This window comes from Pseudonaja textilis, chromosome 1 (assembly GCF_049901715.1).
Source record: "Pseudonaja textilis isolate UNSWEBS1 chromosome 1, rPseTex1.2, whole genome shotgun sequence".
Lineage (NCBI taxonomy): Eukaryota > Metazoa > Chordata > Lepidosauria > Squamata > Elapidae > Pseudonaja > Pseudonaja textilis.
The window spans coordinates 305,884,571-305,907,800 of NC_141990.1; the positions used below are offsets into that span (position 1 = coordinate 305,884,571).

General features: G+C 36.9%; 1 protein-coding gene across 11 annotated transcripts in view; it reads right to left on the reverse strand.

The window, feature by feature from the left end:
• PCNX4 (pecanex 4) overlaps positions 1–23,230 on the reverse strand; it is a 42,423-nt gene that overhangs the window by 15,027 nt on the left and 4,166 nt on the right. For 3 of the 11 annotated variants that reach the window (XM_087922338.1, XM_087922340.1, XM_087922336.1), the window contains exons 2-3: positions 536–1,263; positions 153–332 (exon numbers count right to left, since the gene is read on the reverse strand). In XM_087922338.1, coding sequence (XP_087778464.1) covers positions 153–332; positions 536–1,227 — 872 coding nt within the window. In that variant the 5' untranslated portion in view covers positions 1,228–1,263. Of the gene's footprint in view, positions 1–152; positions 333–535; positions 1,264–2,232; positions 2,256–2,338; positions 2,452–3,558; positions 4,126–4,203; positions 4,598–23,230 lie in introns of those variants that run through there. The other 8 variants (XM_087922335.1, XM_087922339.1, XR_015741201.1 and 5 more) reach the window with 8 other exon arrangements.

Below are 23,230 nucleotides of genomic sequence, written 5' to 3' on the forward strand. Positions count from 1 at the left end.
AATTTTACCTGATTTCATTAATGGATTACTCAGTCTCTCAATAATTATATGACTATGAACTGGTCATAGTCCATGAAAACTTATGCCAGAATAGTTGTTGCTAAGATGCTTAACTATCTGAAAATACTGAAGTTAAGTAAAATAATGTTTACCTTACATTGCTTGACATAGGTGAGCCCCCTAGCCCAAGTTCCAACACTTGTTCCATTCCCCAGAGAAAAAGTGCATCCAATGGAGGCAGAATCCCCAAAGTCCATAAGAGAGGCAACGACAAAAATGTGATGTGCATAACCTGATTGACCAATTTTAAAGTTGCAACATCAGCAACAAATCTAAATGGAAGTAAAAAAAGAATATTATTTCTGGAATGGAAAAAGATTCAGTACGATTCTGCCCACATTTCACTGTATTATAAATAAATTCACTATCTATAAATAAGCCCAAGTCCATCAAACAAGTTAGTTACAAAGATAGAATTAATATATTTTTAAGAGCACAAGTCATTATTTTGCAGACAGTGTTTGTATGTTTTTACCTGTGAGCAAGATCCACTGCTATGAAGACAAAAATGTAGAATGGTCTCATAAGAGGAACAATTTCATAAGTGTCCAGTGCTTGATAAGAAGCAGTCTCTGAAGCAGTATTAACAATTAAGGAATATTCTCCAATACACACTGTCAACCATCCAAATACGAAGATCACCACAGTTGTTCCAATATTATCTCCGTACAAAGAAGCAATTCTGCTGGGCAGCAAATACCAAGTTCCTAAGCCACATAGTACTCCAGCAACAAGTGAGTGAAAAAACACATTAATTATATATTTTTTGCCTGGAATAATAAATTTGATTGTCTCAAAACCTATACAGCTAGAAAACTCCCACTCATCTTCCTCTGTTAGTATATTGTGGACATGCATTCTTTCTACAGGTGCAGTTTTTTGCCTGGCATACAAGTTTATTCCTTGTACAATAATAGCTGCAGCAAGCATTAGTCCTCCAGAAAGTGCTGCTGTGCAATAGTCTTGCAGAACATTTAACTGATATATAAGTGTCCCAATTCCACCTAGAATCCATGGTATCAAGAAGAGAAGAATCTGATTCAAATAGATGTAAGAAGGTGCACAGTATCCTAACTTAAATTGAGGGCCACCCAAAATGGTCTGTGGAAATCGCTTTAACAGGAATTCTTGCTTGTGGTCATTCAACAGGGGCACATCTGGGCCCATAATTATTTACTCAAATTTTGGCTGAATCTCATTTTTCTAAAGAGGAAAGAGAACAAAAAAGAAAACAATTTTACCAAAAGTGCATTTTTTTTTTCAAATATTGCCAATAAAGCAGTGTTATTTTTAGAAAACTGTGCATGCATGCCTCACTTTAAATGTCAGAGCTTCTGTAATTCATTCTTTTAAAAAACTCAATCATCTCTATTATATTACTTCATCCCAAATCTATAGAATACAGAATAACAGAGTTGGAAGGGATGTTGGAAGTCTTCAAGTCCAACCCCCTGCCTAAGCAGGAGAGCCTATACCACTCTGGACAAATGGCTGTCCAATACGTTCTTGAAAATATCTAGTGATAGAGCACCACACTTCTGAAGACAAGACAATGAAATTAATCATTTCATTATTAATTATTCTCAATGTCAGAAAATTTCTCTTTAGTTCTAGGTTGAATCTCTCTTTGATAATGCAGAAAGAAGTTTCCATCAGTTGCTTTTTGTCTTGCTCCCATATGCTTTGCAGAGTAGATTGTTCTCTCCCTCTTAGATACAGCCCCTCAAATATTGGAAGACAACTTATCATGTCACCCCAATCCTTCTTTTCATTGGATTAGACATAGCCAGTTCCCACAACATTTCTCATATATTTTAGCCTGCTTTTTTCAATCTACATTATGTGTCATATATTCTCAAGAATTGCCTTTTCTGTAGCAATAAAGTAAAAACTATCAAGATAAATAAAATTTATTACTCTGTTCTGGCCCTATTTTTAATTGTCCCTGTTAGTAAAAAAGTGAAGTTCAATTCCCAAGCTTTCTACTATAATATTTAATAGGATTTATCTTATAAAACCCATAGAAATTAGAAATAAGACTTTCTTAATAAATGTTCTTCAGAATACTGGTTTTCATACCATGTAACAAGATAAATTTAAACCAGTATGATATTAAACTGACTCTCAAAAGGGAACACATAGTATAAGCAATTTATCTCTCCCTCTCCATACTTCATTCCCTGCTGAATTTTCCATGAACTGTTTAATCCAGCAATCAGCAATATGACGCTCATGGACACGTAATGTGCCTTTCAAACCTTCTCTGAGGTTTACTGACCTGTCAGGTTCTTGTGTCTTATCCTGATTTGTGAAGCGTGAAATGTTTGAAATTGTTCAAGCTTGAAAAGAGCTGTTACGCCTTTATTGGAAATGCTCCGGTCCTGTTTTGAACTATTTTGAATGGGGTTGAAATAGCATCAGAATTTTGATAAGGCTAGAACAATCTACCTGAAAATAATTGTTTCAAGATGGAATGTTTGAAGCCCAAAATATTTCAAAATGTTTTACACATCTCTAATCCAGACTTGCTCTCCAATGCAACAGATCCTAGTATCCTGCACTACCTAATTTCATTTGTCCTACTGATCAACTAAGAAAATCTATTTGTCCTCCCTGTCAAGGAAGCAGTTGAAAATTACTTTTTCCCAAAAGTAATAGCAATGAAACTATTTAACCTGAGCTGTTCTAACCTGCAGGAAGGGAGACTTACATGAGAACACTTTTTAAAATGTGAGCTCTTATGTACATGGCAGGGTGTAAAATATAGTGGAATTGTAAACAGATCTATATAGTAAAACTCTTTAGAGGGATTAAGTGTGCCCCTGAAACCATGATCTGGCATCTTAAAAAGTTGTGTTTTCTTTCCTAAGGTAAACTTTTGGATCAAATTATATTGGCACAAGAAGGCTCACTAAATTTAGAGTTACTGTGATCTGGAAAGTATTCTTATTGTTAGAAGATCAGACTACATCTATTAATATATTTTCAGTTCTTCACTCAGTCATGGACCTCACAGAATCTAATAATTCTTTATAGTGAAGATAAAAGTACTTTTGACAAAAAGGCTGGGATATAAAATATATATGTTTATCTAATAGAACAGAAAAACACCAACACAATTAACTGTCTAGACAGCAAAATCAGTTACATATTAAATTATTTTGTACTTATATTGAAGTAAGAAAGTGGGCTACTGTCATAGGCTTCAAAGATCATCTTCAATGTATGAGATTTGTAGCATACATCAGGGTATATCTACATATGTAGGTTTGTGGAGATTTAAATATATACAGCACTCACCAAAACCAACTTTTTGTTTATAGCACATATGTTGCCAACACGTGTGCATCAGTGCCATTCAGATATGCAGAAAGTGTGATTCATAGTTTTTATCATTGGCTTATACTGGGACATGAAACTCTACCTTAAAAGTACAACTCTGAAGAGCTGATTCCAGAAGTGGCAACACCACCCACAAACTCTAACTGATCACCTTACCTGTCTTTATATTTCAGAGTTGTTGCAACGACTTGCAGTCTGGCTGGGGCTTTCAGGCACATAATAAATGGTCAAAAAACTGCCAGTGGCCTAAAAATACACAGCAGCTACCATCCGGCTAAAAAAGAGCAGCTCAGTTCGCCTCTTCTCACTTGGCAACTTCAGGAGCCACAACAAACAAAAGGCTTCCCTTCCCCCTTCCAGCGAATGCATAATTACGCAGACGAATAAATGCGCGTACACACACACAAAAGGACACCGTCGCCCATTATGCCAGGGCTGCGCCAGAGCCACACACCGTTGGCAAGCGAGCAGCACCTCCACACATACACCCCACCTCCCCCGTCTAGGTGCTTTGTGCGGCGGTGGAGCGGCGCGAGAGAAATGAGGAGGAGAAGGCCGAGCTTCTTCTAGGGAGGCGAGAAAGCGAGGCGGGTCACCTCAGCGAGCGCCGCTTTTCCTCTCAGCCGCCTCTCGAGGTTGGCTGGCCGGGCCCCGCGACTGCTCTCGCCCGCACCGCTTCTCCTCAAGGCTGACGCCATGTTTTTTTCCCCCCTCCTTCTCGCTTGCGGGAATAAAAGCGGGGCTGCAGAGAGAACCGGGAAAGGAACAGGGAGGTCGCGAGCGGGCGGCAGCCCTACCTACCTGCGTCTTCCCCTTCTTCCCTCAACACAACCATGCCCTCCGCTCGCCCAGCTAAGCTCCGGCCTGCCCGCTCCCTCTAGGAGCGAGGAAGCGGCGTGGGAGGGTTTGCCTTGATGATGGCCCCGTTGTTCTCGGAAGGGGGAGAAAGGCGGTGGAAACGCCGAGCGGGAAAACGTCTCCTTTGGCTGCCTTCAGCCGCCTTTCCCCTTTAGGCCCGCCGGGTCTAGGCGCTCGCTTTCCTACCGGAGAAATTCCAGAAATCCGGAACCCCGAGAAGGCGGCTGTGGCGCTTTGAAAGCTTCTTGCATTGCGCGGGTCCTTCAGATTCCGCCTCAAATGTATGCCGCCTCAAATGTATGAGTCCGGCGGTCTCTACTCCTAGGAAGTGAATGGCAACCTGCAAGGTTGTGAAAAAGCATTTTTGACCTGTGGGGCAGTTTCTGACGTTTTGCGCATTTTTGTTCTCTGGATGTTATCAGAGATGTACACAAAGAGGATCTGCACGAACATCACCCTTAAGTGCTTGTTTTAGTTCATAAACAAAGTCATGCGGCACATAGTGTGTTAGTGTGAAAAAGTAATTGCTCCGTTTAGATTCAGTAAATGTCTATGGAGATTCTCAGTCATCCAGGTCATGGTTGTCCCCAAAGGGCTTTTTCAAGAGGCAACTGGACTTTCTGGTTTTTGTTTGAAGACCTTTCACTTCTCATCCAAGAAGCTTCTTCAGCTTTAGATTCAGTAGTTTTATTTAATTTCTGTGCTTCTCAGAGACCCTTTAGCTGGGGCGCCCAACTTTAGCTGCAGTAACTGAAACCCAAACACTCTGTAACTGGGATCAGTATCTCACATTGCAGTTGGACAGGCTGAACTCATACTGGGTGAAGGTGGTAGATCTCAGCATCTTTTCTGGATCTTCACAACTCTGTCTAACACCGCCATCTGCTTTGGAATGGGAGTTCCCACGATCACTATTTTCTGGGACATATTTCACTTAACATCCACTTCATACATTCAGTGTATAAGACAGTCCTGCCATGGACCACAGCATGCCATTCCACCACCCCATCCTCCATTATCCCTCTGAGGCTGCCTTACTGTCCTGGCAATTAAAAAATAAAAGTGCAAAATAGTTTTAATATTGGAACCTTCTGACTATCATGAAGCAGTTAGTTAAAATTTTCATCTGTGGGAAATATACCAATCACACTAGAGATAAACCTATTTAAAGTTTTTTTTAAAAAAATTACAGAATTGAACATTACAGAAGCTTAAGGTTAAAAATGTTAAGTTTCAAAATGCAAACATTCAAAGAGGAAGAGGATAATTTCTGAGAATGTCTATTCTACCAAAGATGGCAATAAACCAGCTTTTTAAAAAATATACAAAAGAAAATGCAGTTCATAAGAGTATAGAAAATTGTACCATCTTGTGGTCTGTTTGGAACATTACATCCCACGAAATAGCTTTGGCACTAAGTCTCATTAAAGGGTATTTATTGGATGTGTCAAAATAATATTACATACCGCAAGACGTTTTTCAAGTGATATTGTATGGACTAAACCAGTGGTTAAGATATTGTTGTTTGTCTTTCTGCATGACCTGCTTGCACTGCAGCCACAGCTGACTGATTCTTCTGCAGCTAAATTAAAAAGGCAGCAAAATTATCTGTCCTTCTAGATGGCTCTCCAAATGAGTCAATGTTGATAACTGCCTCCATCTAATTAGAAACTATACCTGTAGCCATGTCTCACAAAATGGGCATGATTTAGGCTATCAGATGTGAGCTGCAAAAATCTAGATGATTACAGGATGACAACAAAAAGACAAAGTAAGTGAAATTTGATGCTATCTTTGCATCTCTGATCTGGTAGTATTACTTGGAATTACAAAATTTTAGAAGTTGAAAATACCTCCAGGTAGGGTACTTGCAACTACAATTCTGACTTGCCATATAGACAACAATGAATTAATTTTCATCTCCATAGATTTGAAAACCATTTATTGCATTTTATTTCTCTCCTTCAAGCTAGAAATATCTACTTTTATCTTTTGCTTCTTGAAGAATGTAATTTCCAGGCATCATTTTTCCCAGTTTATTCTTGAGGCTCACTCCAATCTTACAATATGGCAGTCAAAATTGGCAATTATGGTCTGGAAATTAATTCAGGTCTCTCCCCCGCAAAATATATATATATATATGCTATTGTAGTGCATGAAACCAATTTTAAGATTATAATGTATATGCATATATTATTTCTGGAAAATAATGTTTGCCATTGGAAATTTGAGAAATACTTATTTCTATCTGAGTATCAAGATTACAGTTTACAGTTTAATTTAGCTGCTGTAGAAAATTTAATTGGATTAATATGTTGAATCACAGTTTAAAGCTGCGGTTAGTTTTTAACTGCTTCTCAAAACTGAAAAATATAGAATTTTGTTTGCTGTTGTCTGAATGAGGTTTTAAATAGGCCTTCATTATTTTATTGCCTAGCTTTATTTAATTTGTTTGGACAGATTCTTACAGTTTCTGTTGCTAATATAATTCCTTGCAAATAGAGCAGAAGGTTCATCAGAACAAAAGAACTGATTTATTTTTAATAATAGAGCAAGCAATGTCCATCTAATCATGTACTATTCATCTCCTATTTCTGAATGTTAAAGTCTCTCTTTTGCTCCCAATTTGGCCTCATTTGCATCAAAGAGCATGAGTTATGTTATTTTTAATCTAGAGCTTCATATTGAATGTCTTCAAAAGTATATGGTATATGGGGTGTTGCTAACATAATTTTAGGTACACTCAAGTGATTTTCTAAAAATGAGGTAATCACATACTAAAGGATGGCAGAAAAGCAAGGGAGCAATCCGACATTTTGTTTCATGTCCAATTATGTTTTTTTCTTTTGAGCGACAATGAAGACTTTATTTACCTAGTAATGTGGGGGGGAAAGGGGGGAAAGACATTTAGATTCCTGCCCTGAACTCCTTACAATCCAAAGCAGCCCTCTTCCAACAGTCAAAGACACATTTATAAAAAATGTGAGTTTTGAGCAGGGTTTTGCAATGACTTACAATGGAAATTCTGGTCCACTCAAGATTACCTGTAAATGGACATACCATCAGTTTAATCTTTACTTTGGAGCACGATAGGCATGATCTGTAGATGTAAGACACTGACTTCTGTCCTTTGCCATGATCAGATACCACTGTTAAATTTTCTTTTATGATTGTCATTAAATAAAACATAGGAGAATTTCAAGTAATAAATATAATCTGAATAAACAATGGCACAAAAAGGCCATATCTGGAAGGGGTAATCCAAAACCAGCTCAATTACAACTTATTTTTCACTGCCCAAGGCATATTGATGGATTGTTGAGAAAAAGATGCCATATGAAGTATCCTGACAAAGGATAGGGAGGCCTCTAACTTTATTCCATCATTTTTTCTTTTATGATTTATTGGTTTTATTGTAATCTTTTTATTTGTTTTGAGCTGTCCAAAGTCATTAAGAGGTGGATCCAATACACATGTATTAAATCAGCAGTCGCCAACCGGTGGGCCGTGGCCCACAGGTGGACCGCAGAAAATTTTGGTGGGCCGCAGAGAAATGTAGCCCCCAGAGCACCCCCCAAAGCAATTAATCCACGTGGCCCGTGGGAACCCTCCCCACCCCCACACTCCTTACCTGGCAAACTTGCCTGCTTAGTTATTTTTCCTTTTTCCGACCATCAGCTGTTCTGCTGTGCCGGGAGATTTAGATTAGCTAGAAAGCAGGAAATGGTTGGATTTCTTGCTTTCTAGCTAGTCTTTAGATCTTCGGCTCTGCTTTTAAACACAGCTGAACCTTCCTTAGGACTGAAGGTTCTATTATTCAGTGCAGACTCACAGCAAGCAAATTTGAGAGACTGAGCTAGCTGATGGCAGATGGCAGATCACTGAATGATTCTGTGAGCAACTCAATCTGCCTGCCTGCTTTGCCTGAGTTTAGGTAAAAGTTGCTCTTTTTAAAAAAAATTAAAAAGTCAATATTTACTTACATGGTGTGTTGTGAGTTAATTTTGTGAGTTTGCTTGCAAGCAAATTTTATGTGACAGACTGAGCTAGCCAATGACAGATAGATAGATCTCTGAATGAATCTGTGATTCTGTGAGCAACTCAATCTGCCTGCCTGTTTTGCCTGATTTGGGGTAAAAGTTGCTCTTTTTATAAAAAATTCAATATTTATATAAATATTTATAATATTTACATACAAGCCATGTCCAGCCAGTCACATGACCACCAAGCACACCTACAAATTAGGCCATGCCCACAGAACTGGTTAGTGGTCCCTGGAATTTAAAATTATGAGTTTGGTGGTCCCCAAGGTCCAAAAGGTTGGTGACCCCTGTATTAAATTATTATTTTTAAAAGACTTACCTGGCAAGCTGGAGTACCCTGTATGGCAATACTTTCAATATGACCCAGTTGTTTAAATGAATTAACAGAGATGGCTGGAATGAGGTTGCATATAATTGGAGCTGGCAATAGAATTTCAACATATAACATCTTACTCTCTTTATTCTACACATATGTGCTGTCCAGACAGTATATAGTTAATTGGAAATTGGGATAGTTAATTGGGAATTGGGAGCTGTTCCCTTAAGGGAATGCCTCATGGTAAATGTAGTTAATGCATCATGGGAAATGTAGTTCATGTCATGTGGTCACATCTGTAATCCTGATTGGTCACTGAACTGACCCTTGGTTGGGATAGGGGAGTTTCCTTTACTCTTGCTTGGACCCCAGCATCATGCTGGTGTCTCACCCTTTGCTACATCATTATGGGATGAAGGTCACTATACTTTCACACTATGAAGTCAACTGCAAAGAATTGGACATTGGATGAATCTCGACGTAACTGTGAGTTATACCTTGAGGGTGCCTTGTGATCCAATAAAGAAACTTTGTATGGAAGCCTTTGTAGAGTTTGCCTGACTGTCTTTATATTCAGCTAGCAATTTAAAGACAGAACAATATAGATGAACCCATACCTCAACTGGAGAGCTAGAGGTCGCCTTCACACACATATCAAAGCATTATTTCATGACAAAGGTGTACAACCTGCAGCCTAGAGGCTGCTTATGAGAGTCAACTCCCTAGAGTCTTCCTAGCTCTATTATCTCCAGTTACAAAGCCTCCTGTTGCTGCTACTACCACCACCATTTCCTGTTGCCTCACCCTGCAACCCTCTCTTTGTTTGAAAACTCTTATGTTTAGACATTAAACTTTGCTTTCAGGTTTTTGGGCTCATATCTTAATTTATTTTAAACTTGGAGATCAATTGATATGTGACGGGAAAATGTTATTTTTAAAAATGTTTGCATGTCTAACTTAATTTCTCACCCATTTAAAAATATTTTTTCTTTTCCCTGCCCAACATGCTGTTCAGAGGCTAATGTTTGGTGCTGCAAGAGTTGTGTGTGTGTGTGTGTGTGCGTGCATGCACATCTTTGGCATCAGTGTTGACTTCTAACCACTGCCTGGTCAAGTCCCTGCAGTTTTCTTGGCAAAAGTTCAGAAGGCCATTGCCTCCTTCCTAGGGCTGAAAGAAAATCCAAGGTCACCCAGCTGGCTTTGTGCCTAAGGCAGGTTTGGAAGTCACAGTGTCCCAGTTGCTAGAATGATGCCTTCACATTACACCAAACTGGCTCTTATACGCGCTGTGTTTATGACAAATATTCATATAGCATATGTTGAAAAGTTTGCCATTTATTTTACAAACTTGAAAAGGAGTGTTCAGCTTCTTCTCAGCTCTTTCCCATTTTTCTGTTTTCACTCACAGTGAACCAGCAAAATGCCACATTCCACATTAGCAAATAATTAAAATAAAAGAACTAGCACTGAAGGAATCTTAAAGAACATTAAAACGCAACAAACTAACATGTCTAATCTCACCATTTATTTCTGAAAGCAGATTTTTTTTTAATTAGGAGGAAAGGCTGTTTTCATCAAAAGGAAAGCTGATAAAAAAAGAGCGTGTTACCAGATTATTTCTAATCATTATCGTAATAAAATCTCTCTCTTTTTCTTCTATTTGTTCTTCTATTTTTCAGCAAGATTTCTCATTTAGAGGTTTGATTTAAACTGCCACCCAGTGTCCTCTTGTGGCCAAATGCTAACATTTCATCCACAATCTTTTTTTCTTCTTACTGGCAAATCTGGCAGTGTTTTCATTTTCTCGTTACCAGTACTCTGATTATCTTTTAAGGAGAGATTTTATAAAGCAAGAATAGCTATACTTCATTAATCTATTCTGTTTGGTAAACATTCTCTTTCTCCTTTTAAAATACCTTCTTAAAAACTCTTACATGTGAATTTAGCTTACATCCTTTACACTTGTTTTTTAATGGGTATAATGATTAAATATCAGTAATTATATTTTTTTCAACTTCTTGTTCCATCTTCTCTCACTTTCTTTCATTGCTGATCTTATGGCCTGATCTATCCGTGAGCAATGATGAAAGCTGAATTCCACTGAAGCAGGAATCCCGAATAAGACAAAATTAGTTGAATTTAAGCCCTGGAGTTTGAATCTAATCAAACACTACAAAATCCTTCTGTCGGGTTTGGTATAATATTTTCTATGTGCTGTCCAATGACTGCATGCATGGAACATTTTTGACAATTTCCTATAAGCAACGTCAATGGGAAAGCTGGCAGGAAATAGCAAATGTGACCATGTGAGGTTCTAATTTAACAGTGGTGTGGGATTAACTTAATGGTGGCAACTGGAAATACCAGAATTGCTGTTGCTAAGTGAGCAGTTACATGATGTGCTTTACGATCGCCTCATGTAGCGATGGAAACTCCTATCCCAATTGCTGTCATTAACTAAGGAATATCTCTAACGAAGAATTCATTTGTTCTTTAATAGTAATACTTTAAGCTGCCAGATCCTTTGGAATATATTATTCTGTGTTTGATGCTGGGGACCACAAAAGGACAATGGCAATGAAGCCTTGAAGGACGAGTCTATGTTTACTATGTGGTTTATTTAGTTTCCCCATATTAGCTTTTTGCTATTTGGTGTGGTAGACAATATTTTTTTTTTGCCAAGAATAAGGAAGATGCGGCTAACCATCTAGTTAGCATTTATAATTTGAATGGCTATTAGTGACCAAAAGCTCAGGGACTATGTCATTGGAAATATTTACTTAAAGAATCAGCTTAGGTATGAAAAATCTATTTTACTCAGAAAATGGCCTTTACTAAGTAAAATAGGTTCTTCATACCTAAGTTGATTTCTGAGTTGTCCTGCAATCAGAAGGATAGCAATTGGGAAAACTCCTCTTGGAAGGCTGATAGTCCTTACTTGTGATGGTTTTCTGGTACTAAACAAAAACTTTTAAAAAATACTTTTGTTCATCCTTTTTTATTCTGAAATTAATTTGTATCACTTGTATGGATTTGCTTTTTAAATATATATTTAATATTTTTTTAAATTTTATTGTAAGTTGCAATAATAACAAAAAGTAAGTTATTATTTCAGTTATATTTGGGTTTTTCTTCTTCCCTCAAGACAACGCTGTAGGCCAGGCATTGCACACCAAAACAACTAGACACAAGGACAGTCCCCCCCCCCCCATGCCATCACTCTGCTAAACAACTGTTTCCCACAACATTGTCTTATGCCTTGGAGTGTCAAACCACCTAGTAGGGCTGTATTACAGATAGTCCTCAACTTATGACCAGTGGTGGGATGCTGCTAGTGTAACAACTGGTTCAGTGATTGCGCGCTGTTTTGCTTGCGCAAATCAGCTGAGAGGATATAGGTAAGTACAGCACAGGGGTGGGCGGGCGTTGGAGCAAACCAGTTCGCTGACAGATGATCGTCGCAGCTAGGGGTTCTATTCTATTCTATTCTATTCTATTCTATTCTATTCTATTCTATTCTATTCTATTCTATTCTATTCTATTCTATTCTATTCTATTTTATTCTATTCTGTTTCATTCCATTCTTATAAAAGCACTGAAGGCAGCTTACAAAACCAATGCAATGTATTTTCAAGAAATTAAACAAGAAGGTAACAAGAATTAACGAATGAAATAAAGTTTCTAAAAGAGATTACATAAACTATAACATTCACTGATTGTCTAAATAGGAAATTAAAGGCCAAAGGCTTTAAGAGCTTTCTGGGGAAGGCATTTTAAATTCTTAACACTGTTGTTGACACAGCTCTCTTATGAATTAAACTTCCTTGTTCAGAACAGCATTTCTCAATCTTACTTAGTTTAATAAATGTGGATTTCAATTCCCAGAATGAGTTGAAGTCTACACAACTTAATGTAATTGATGTCAAAAAACACTGGTCTAGAGGTTTGTAGGTCAATGCTGAACTTACACTAATCTAGAAGCAATAGAGAATTGAACCACCTACCTGCCACAACCTTGGCAGGACTAGCTAGCAAATTATATCAAAACTTGGCAGGACTGCGCTAGACCAATTGGAGCTCCTAAGGTGGAATCTACATTTCATTTAGGATGCATTATAACAGCAGAATCTTTTAAGAAATACAATTAAATCACACAATCAGCTGCATTTAATATATTAGCATGAACCAGCAACCTTTAATTAATGCTTGCTGTAGGCATTACTAATAGAATACCTTATTTTAATGCTTAATAGTTGCATCATTAAAGGTAGGGATTGCTGTCATGTTTTTTTTAAAGTTCAGCATTACTTGTCATTTGCGGTTTTGTCTACTTATTCCTCCTTTCTTTATACTTTTGTCTTTTAAAAAGTCTGCACCATTCCTTGCCAAACAATTAACTCTTTCCAATCTCTGATTACTGTACATTACAATGAATATCTGTCACTCTACATTCATGCTTCTCAGCAGTGTGTTTCAATGAAAAGAGGTGCTGTTCCCTTACACAGAGGCTTCTGCTTATCCTGTAAGGCAAACTCTTCCTAATATGAAAGCAAGTGAGAAAATAAAATGGGGTTGCTATACTCTTGTGACCTGGAATTTGAAGCTGGTGCAAAATATAGTAAAATTTATGGACTGACGGACTGAGAGGTGGACCATGAGAGATGGACCATGTTTGCTGCTTGATCACTTAGACATTTGGAAGATGTCCCAACTGCCAGAGGCTCGTTTGTTTGGAATATAGGAACAGGTCTTCTAAGTGGCTTTGAGGCTTCAGAATAATCCTCCCTTCCCAGTATTCATGAAATGGCAAAATGCATTCTTTGAATTACATTTTTGATGGGTTCTATTTATTTTAATTAATTTTAGTTGTCTGATTCTATCAACATGGTTTTTTTCCCCTCTTGTATTTTGTTTTAGCAGTGAAAGTCAGGTTGTGTGGCACTTATGTTAAGCAGACACATAGGTTCTAAATGTAATGAGAATAACAACTGTGGTGGTTTGTTCTTCCATTTAATGTAGGGTACAGTCCTGGATGTTGGTTATGATTGCTGTGCAGTGAGCATTTTGAAGGCTGGGCAGATAACTAAAATCTCAGCAGCAATCATCAAGTACCTTCATTACTGGAAAAACATCTATCTTCTCCAAAGTCATTCCTGGCCAACAATTGGCAAGGCACATTTACTGCCAAATCAAGCCTGTCACCTTAATTCCTCTTGTGTTTTCTGTACCACTTTGCACCCACCCTCTCTCTCGCATTTTTATATAAATTCTGCTTAAATTAAATAAGCTGAATTTTAAAGGCTGGATAACACACTTCTGCTGTTGTAATGGGCAAATTATTTGCTGTATGTATATAAAAACAGGCAGTGCACATGAAAGGAACTGGTAGAACATTTGAAGGTGATTTTCAGGTTTGAAAAGTGAAAGAGCTACACAAACAGCAATCAGAAACAATTAAGACTACTGGAACAAATGCCTCATTCTTTTCTCCAACAAGCCCACAAGGGAAATTGCACTTTCCTTTTCTCAGTCTCATTGCATTTCAAATAAGGCTCCCAGCTAAGTCATGGCAGGTTTCCCCCCCCCTCTCTTAAGTCCACCTCCAATCAAAAGGTATTGCTTAAAATCTTCCTATTACAGCATGAGTGAAAGGGGTGATTGTCTATCTTGATGAATCTAGAAGATTGTCTTGGATAGAATTGGACAGTTTTTGTGTGCAGAGTGGCCTCATTATAATGTTATTACAAGCCATGCAGAACACTGTTTTTTTTAAAAGGATGAAGAATAACAGAAAAGAGGGTTGAATATGTGAGCGCGCGTGCACACACACACACAGAATCATATGCCTATAATGTGAATATTTTGGTGCTGTTGCTCATCATGTAGAAGAGAAACTACTGTACATTTTATATTAGATCTTTAGTACAAAAACAATAGAGCTTTTTCACTTTTTACTTTTTAACTTTTAAAATTATGAATTGTATATGGAGATAATCTTATTCTTTGCACCTAATTTTGCAGAATTCTGGAGAAACGTATTTGAGATCTATCTATCTCTATCTGTCTATCTGTCGGTCTGTCTGTCTGTCTGTATGTATGGCATTCAGCTTTGTTCGGGTATTTTCCCACGTCATTGTAGTTGTGCTTTTAAAGTTGTAGCACAGAAGCCTGATGATGGCAGATGAGATTCTGCCGAAACGTTGCTACAACTTTAAAAGCACAAGTACAATGATGTGGGAAAATACCCGAACAAAGCTGAATGCCATATATATATATATCCAATTCTACGATATTGTTCCCTGAAAAAAACTTGACATTATCAACAGAAAGGTTGTGCTAGCCATTCAGTGTCAGCAGCAATAATTGACATGAAATAATAGACAAAGTTATTTTACATTAATATAGTGATGCAGGTGGCTTTGGGACCATCTTGTAATAAAAAAATCTAACTTTTAAAATAGAAAATAGTTCTAATTTTTTTTAATAATACAGTCTTTTGTGCTGATAACTACTACCATACTGCACTTTTTTATTTCCCAATTTGTTTTGTTTTTTTAAATCTTAGGAGGGTTTATAGCAGGGGTGGGTTTCTACCAGTTCGCACCTATTCGCTAGAACTGATTGTTAACATTCTAAGCAGTTCGGAGAACTGGTTGTTAGAAGAAATTATTGGCCTAATCCTGTAAGGAAGGCAGGAAGGAAACATTCTGGTGTTGCTTACAGAAACTGCCTCTCTGTTAACCCTTATTATATTCTTGGCAGGACTAGACTTCCTGTCTTAGGAACTTCTCTGGAGTTTTTTCCCCACCTTTGCTGGTACTTTGTTTGTGTGGAGTGACCTTTCAAAGTTACAATGACACTGAAAAAAGTGACTTATGACCATTTTTCACACTTATGACTGTTGCAGCATCCCCACAGCCGTGAAAGGCCAGACGAAGAGATGCGTACCTTGATGTGAGTGATGTTGAATTGGCCAATAACATGACCACCAAGCCACGTCCACCCGGTCACATGACCACCAAGCCATGCCCACCAACTAAGCCACACACACAGAACAGGTTGTTGAAAAATTTGAATCCCACCCCTGGTTTATAGGCTGTTCCAATCAGTGGAATCACAAAAACAAATTTCAATAATCTTAAAGGATTTTTTGGATTGAAATTTCACGAATCACAACAATCATTGCTTGATTTATAGTTTTTAACAGTTATTCTCTAAACATAACTGTTAAAAACTGTAAATCAAGTGATGATTTTGTTCCAAAAAGAAAATAGGCATTCTTCTGTCATTCTTTACAGCTTCTATGCCCTTGTGGATTCGAATCCTATTTCAGCTTCACAAGGGATTCAGTGATAACTGATCGTTGTGCCTTCCAAAATTAATGGAATTATCAGAAATGTATGATGGCAATTGATATTCTGAACAGAAAATCTCATTGTGGAGGTTCTAGGTAAGCTAGGTCTATTTTTATCTTGTTCTATATCTGGCCTTTGTATTTGGTTAAATTTTTGAGATTTTGTAAAACCATGGGAGCTTCCAGAAATCTCACAAGCATGACTCTACTACTACTAAGAATTGCAGGGAATCCGTTATTTTTAGCCTTATGGTAACATGAAAAAGGACCTTGAAATAATTCTTCAGAGCCACCACTGTTATCTTACTGTTCTAATATTTTTATGTTTTGTCTTCCTCTTCACAAAACAAAAAAATGTATAGCAGAATTGTACAATAATTAAATGAAGAAATAAGTCATAATGCAATTATGCAAGAGACGAAGATGGCTATTCATGATTCAACTGATTTTTTAAAGGCAAATGTTAATCATTTGCAACAGTTCACTGCAGTCTCATTTTCAAAACTTCTATTCCTGCCTCCCCGGTCAGTTTCATAATACTTTTGCCACACTTGAACTATTAGACATGCTTCCCTTATTTTTGATAGCTTTTTTAAAACAATGGTTTCATTCATTCTTATAACTGAGTGAAATGTTTCATTTGGTTTTTAGAATATAAATTGTTTTCTGGGTACCCAGCTTCCTCTTAATAGAGAAATACAGCAATTAATACAGTAATTCTGCTGTATCAGCATTAGAAATAATTAAGTCACACTCAATGCTGAGATAAGAGTAGAAAATGATTGCCAATGATAAGACTAGATCCATAATTAGTGCAGGAATAAACAGGAACATTTCTTTTCATAGCTTCTTCTAAATTTGTGGGACATTTAGGTTTCTAATCTGCTTATATTTACTTAGGACATATATCATGTATGGATAGCATTATTAATTTATCAAATTAAGCCTTGTGATATAGTAGCAGGACTGTCACGGCAAACTGGGAGAAGTCACCAGACAAATAAAATAAAAAACTATCAGTTCTGTCTGCTTTAAATGGGGAGCTGCCACTTGAACAATCTTTTATAGTAATACTAAGTGCTGGATTATAGATTAACAATGGCTGTCAAATTTCTATATCAAACAAATCTTTGACTGGATTTCCAATTGTTCTCATCATTGGCACGAATCCCTGGCTTCTTATTAGGGTCCTCCTGACTGTGGCCATTCCTCCATCTTGATACTGCCTACAACCAGTCTTGACATTCAGACTGTCAAGGAAAGTCTTCCAGTGCGTGATTTTTATATGATTGCACACCATCTATTCACTGCTCAATTAACACAAAGGAAAGTTGTGTTAATAGTCTTCTTGTGCTCCACTTTCCCCCTCCCTACAGGACAGGGCACATTTGCTATGTTTTTCACTTTCAGGTTGAAATACTGAGGAATTAAATTTTTAAGTAATTACCATGCATGCCCCCTATATTCTTTTTATCACAAGGTGTTTTGGGCTTTTGAGAAGGAAGTAATGAAAGAAAAATAAAATAAGTGGATGTTAAATCAGTGTAAAGAAGGTTATAAAGATTTCTTGCATCTTCCATTTGTCTTTACAATCCAATTACATACAGTACCACATTGCAGTTGGCACAACAGGCATGTGATGGAATTATCTTGCAATCAGGTTGCCTACAAGGACACCAAGAAGATGAGCGGTTTTATTTTATTCTGTCCCCCTTCTTTAAATCTCCTTAGATTTAAAAATGGTTTGGGCTACCAAATTAATTGTTTCAGAGAAAATCCTTCTTTACGGATCATACAGGATAAAGATGGGAAACATGTTTTCTGTAGACGTGAATCAGATGTTCTTTTGGAGTTACATTGATTTTCTCTTTTAATTCCTTGTATTGCCGACATATACATTAAAAGAATAATGAGGGCTGTATTTGTGCACTTTAATGCTCTCCTTACCGATCCTCATGTACTTTATCTTTGCATTAAGCCAGTGGAGAGGGCTAACTCCCTATGTCAGGTAGAATAAAAATAATTGCAGAACCATGTAAACAAGAAGATAGTGGCTGAGCTGACATACTGTTTGGACAGCTAAATAAATTTGCAAAAAATAAATGAATAACAGTCAAAACAGAGATGAAGACACTGCACTTATGATGATGATAGTGGTGGTGGTGAGGGTGATGATCTAGATATGCTTGTCCAATTAATTAGATGTTGACTCCAGTGATTCATGTTCCAATCAAGGACTTATGGAGTCACTGTTGTAAAATATATGCTGTTTCATGTAGGGTAGTCTTGTGAAATGACAGTCTCAAGTCCAGTAAGTTTAATACATCATCACCACCATCAATAATATAAGAGAAGAAGTTTCATGTTCTGCAATGTACAGTAGTGCATAACAAAATAGTAAACTTAGTAAAGCAGCATGAAAGAAAGCAATTTTTAAATGAGACAAACTGTTTAATTAAATAATGTATGCTTTTTCAGTTTGCTTTTAATTTTTATATCTCTACAGCATGGAAGAACAAGCAAAATAATACCAAGGTAGCAAATGTAAAATAATTTCAGTACTAGTTAAAATACATAAGCAGAACAGTGTCCTCCAGACATGTTGGTCAAAATATTCCTACTATTCTACTCAACAAAATAAAAGTTAATCTGGGGGCTGATTGAGGTAGCTGCATATACACTCCCTATTCATGTAAAAATACATTCCAAGGAATAAAAGCAATGGGGAAGCAAATAAAAGATGTGATCTCAATTTTTTTCCTAACAAATGATAATACAATATAGCAACTACTAGTCATAGACAGTCATAGAACAGGATAAAGCCACCAAGATGTTGACAGGTTTATTATCATTACTTGAAACCCATAATTGTTTATAAATTAGTATATTTATAAATTAGTATATTTATCAATTGTTTATCATATTGTTTATCAATTAGTATATTTATGCAGGCAAAGGAGAACACCCCTGCTACCTCCTCACAGTCCTTCTGACACTAGTCAAGCTATTTGTGTGTATTTATATTGTCCTTGCAGGTTAAGTGAGAATTACATTTATGCTGCACTAATACACTCTTTTTTGTGGGTCTTCTTAAAATCAGGTCTTCTTCAGCTTTTGCTATAGGCATCAAGGCCAACTCAGGGTTTTTTTGCTTGATGCACAGCCGCTAATGGAGCCCCTCCTCATAAAGTCATGGTGTATAATATCCAAGACCAAGCAAGTTGTTTTGGCAGATGAGGCAGTAAATGTCACAATTGGCTCTTTCCTCTTACTTGGCAGCAGATACATATAGTCAAGACAAGAATAAAAACCTGCTAAGACAGCTGACGTGGTTTATCTAATGGTAAGGCTGGCTCTCCGTAAACAGTAAACATGTTGCCACATCACATCTATGTCAGCTTTTAAAGAACCATGGGACATATTTAGTGTTTTTAAAAGTAAATTCCACAAAATGGAACCCTGTATCAGGAAGATGTCCCATCAAATATTTTGTATCTTGGTTTTTAGAGGAAGCCTGCATCTGTTGTCTTTGGTAAATAAAATAATATCCCCACTTTCATGCCATATGGAAGAGCCAAATGGATCAGTTATTCTCTCTCAAACCCACCTCAAAATTTCCTTCATGAGGTGACAGTCTCATTTTACCTAATGGTTGAAACTTTCCTACTACCCCTTTAGTATTTCAGTCTTAAGTATTGTTCTTGGTAATAAAACTTGAGTTGTTGCAGAGAGGTTTCATCAACTGAACACAAGAAGAGAGCCCCTGAACAGGTTTCAGTGAAATAGAAGTGCAGGAGACAGTCTTCCCGGACCATGTCCTTTGCCTTTAGCCTTTTACTGCTTATGTCATTATCCTTTGGGCAGTGCCACCACCCAGCATGCTTATATACCGAAACAATTCCATTTTTTTGCAAAAGCAACATTGCCTAATAATTCTGGGAAGCACAGCAGGAGGAAATGGTGGCTATACAAATAGGGTTATTTATTCCACAGAAAGGATAAAGCAACCACTTGAAATAGTACCTTTATCTCTTTTTTTAAAAGGAGACAATTCCTTACAAAGTGAATTAAACTACAAAATATGCCAATTTTGATTTCTAGCCCAGTCAACTACTCCACTTTTATTTGATTCTGCTTTAAGCCCCTCTATTCTGTTTTTAAGCCCCTTTTACAGAACTGCAGCTTCCTTTTCACCTTCCTCCTCACAGTTTAACACAGATGTCTAGGCTCAGCCTATTGTTCCAATTGTCTGTAGTTTAAAAAGGCTCTGCAGTATTTTACGGCTTCTATTGTATGCCTGGTTCCCTGAGTGCTCTGCTCACGGCATATTGCTTATCTTGGCTGTGTTTGCTAAACCCATTTATGGTTCTCCCTCCTCCACATTCAGTAGACACTTGTTCATCAGGGAGCTTAAATTGACTTCTCTTCCATTCTGTTTCCTTAACTAAAAATGCACCATTAAGGTTGATTGAAGCCTTTTGAAAACACTTCATGAAAAATGAAAGGACATAAGAAATTAGGCTACCCATGTTTGCAAATACTTGTTTTTCAGATAAATTGGTGGGAAGAAACCTGAAAGAAATGGGAACTTAACAACGCAATTGATAGGTGCTGATATGTTACCCTTGTTTTTGCACAAATTGGCAAAGCGTACATAAAAACATCGTTTGGGAAATGTAAAAATTGGGCCACTAAGCAAGTTGTTTTAAATAAAAGATAGACTGGCTAGAGAAAGCCAGATCAAATGCTTAGATTGCTTTATGCATTCATTCCTGCATTTTTACTGTTTAGATACTATCATCTTATTTTCAACATTGGATTTCAAAAAAGAAAAATGTTAAACAATCTTTACAGAGTTTTAATTAAATATGAATAAAGTGCAAGTACCTCTTGCAAAATATTTCTATGTGAGTAAATTAATGGAAAATAATGAAAAAACACAAGATAATAATTAGGATTTAAGGTTCTATTTTGAATGCATTTATTCTTATTGTGTACTACATGTAGTGTAATTGCATGGTATTAAGATAAACGTCTGAAAATTTGAAGCATGTTTAATCACAAGAAGGACTAATGAGAAATGCCAAAAATACAGCTTACATTGAATAGCTGTTAGCATGGAAAAATCTTTCTGAGATGGGCTTGCTTTTGCTTTTTTCATTGGATTGTTAAAATGTGCAATTAGTATTATATTCTTTTTCAGAACTTAATACTAACCTGTAATTTAACAGGACTTTATAAATTGTATATTTAAGAAAATATTTGGTTAGGAATCAGCTTTGGTAAAGAAGTAAATGACTAAATGAATAGCTTTAGAGAATTGTGGATGGTATCATAGGTATGGGCAGAAGTACGTAGCTTTTTCTCTGGTAATATTACACCACTAACTAGAGCATACAAAATATTTGCTAAACCAATACTCGAATACAGCTCATCAGTCTGGAACCCACATTACGTATCTGATATTGACACAGTTGAGAAAGTCCAGAAATATTTCACAAGAAGAGTTCTCCACTCCTCTACTCGTTGCAGAATACCTTATGCCACCAGACTTGAAATTCTAGACCTAGAAAACCTAGAACTATGCTGCCTTCAGTCTGATCTAAGTATAGTATATAAAATCATACATTTACAATGTCCTACCTGTCAATGAATACTTCAGCTTCAACTATAACAATACCCAAGCAAACAATAGATACAAACTCAAGGTTAATCGCACCGAACTTGATTGCAGGAAATACGACTTCAGCAACAGAGTGGTCAATGTCTGGAATTACTCTACCTGACTCTGTAGTTTCTTCCTCAAACCCCCAAAACTTTAACCCTAGACTTTCTACTATTGACCTCACCCCTTTCCTAAGAGGTCTGTAGGGGGCATGCATAAGCGCACGAACGTGCCTACCGTCCCTGTCCTATTGTTTATTTTTCTTAGAAGTATCCATGTATTCATAACTATGTTTTTACTTATACCTATTATCTTGTAAGCAATTGACAAACCAAATAAATAAAATGATGAAATGTGTATTGTGCTATTGTGAGGCAAAGTGTGGGTGTGTACATGTGTGTAATAATGCAATGCAATTTTAAAAGGGCACATTTTGCATCATAAGGCCAGATTTGTTTTTCTGGTGTCCTATAGTTGTTAGGACAAATGACAATGGAGACTATGCATCCTGGTTAAGTAGGATAATTTTCTATACTTCCTTCTAGGTCAACTTATAGTGTGTGCTGTTAAATATCAATATCCATATATTTGTGATGTATCTTTAACAAGTGAATACTCTTATAACATTGATATTTTGATAGAGATTGCATTTTTATTTTTCATTTTGAGCATAAGAAGGCACTTTTAAAACAAATATTACACATAATAAAAGGACAGGTTAGTGTTTTATGTCTTTTTCTCTTTCAGTCAGAACAGAAAGAGCCTTTTTAATAATCTCAGTACAGGGTAATCTTACCACCAAAATTGGGACCAGAATTTCTGCTGCTAAGCAAGGTGTGTGAGTGAATTGTGCCCAATTTTATGAACTTTTTTTTTAACCAACATTGTTAAATAAATCACTGCAGTTAACTGAATTATGTTGTTGTTAAGCAAATCTGACTTCTTTTTTGACTTTGATTGTTGAAGGCCAGCTGAGAAAATTGCAAGTGGTGATCACATGGCCTTGGGCTCTGTAATGTTGCCAAGTGCCTACATTTTGATCATGTCACCATAGGGATGCTGTCATAAGTGCGAGGATGACCATAAGTCCATTTTTTCCAGTACTATTTTAACTTTGGTGACTAAATGAATCATTGTAAGTTGAGATTGACCTATGCTATTTCTGACTATGGATACACCAGATAATGCATTTGGAAATCTCATAATAGCAAGATGTTGTTTAAGAGAAGCCTAAAGCTTTTTGGCCATGTAATGTCTATGACATCTTTTAACAAAATTGGTCATTTTAGCTAATTATTTGTTACTATAGAACAAGGCTGTCAAACTCATGGCCCGCGGGCCAATACGTCATGTGCTGGCCACACCCACACCCAGTTTAGCGAAAGGGGAAATAGGCAGGATATGACACGTGACGCCACCGTGACAATGCAAGTTTGACACCCCCGCTATAGAGATTTATAAATCCACTTTGCTTTTTAAAAGACATAGTTTCTGTTAGAATTGGAAATGGAAATATAAATTGCTTTGTTTGAGATTGATCAGACAGACTCATCCATGCATTCCAAAGAGCAAAAATGTATTTGTAAATCATC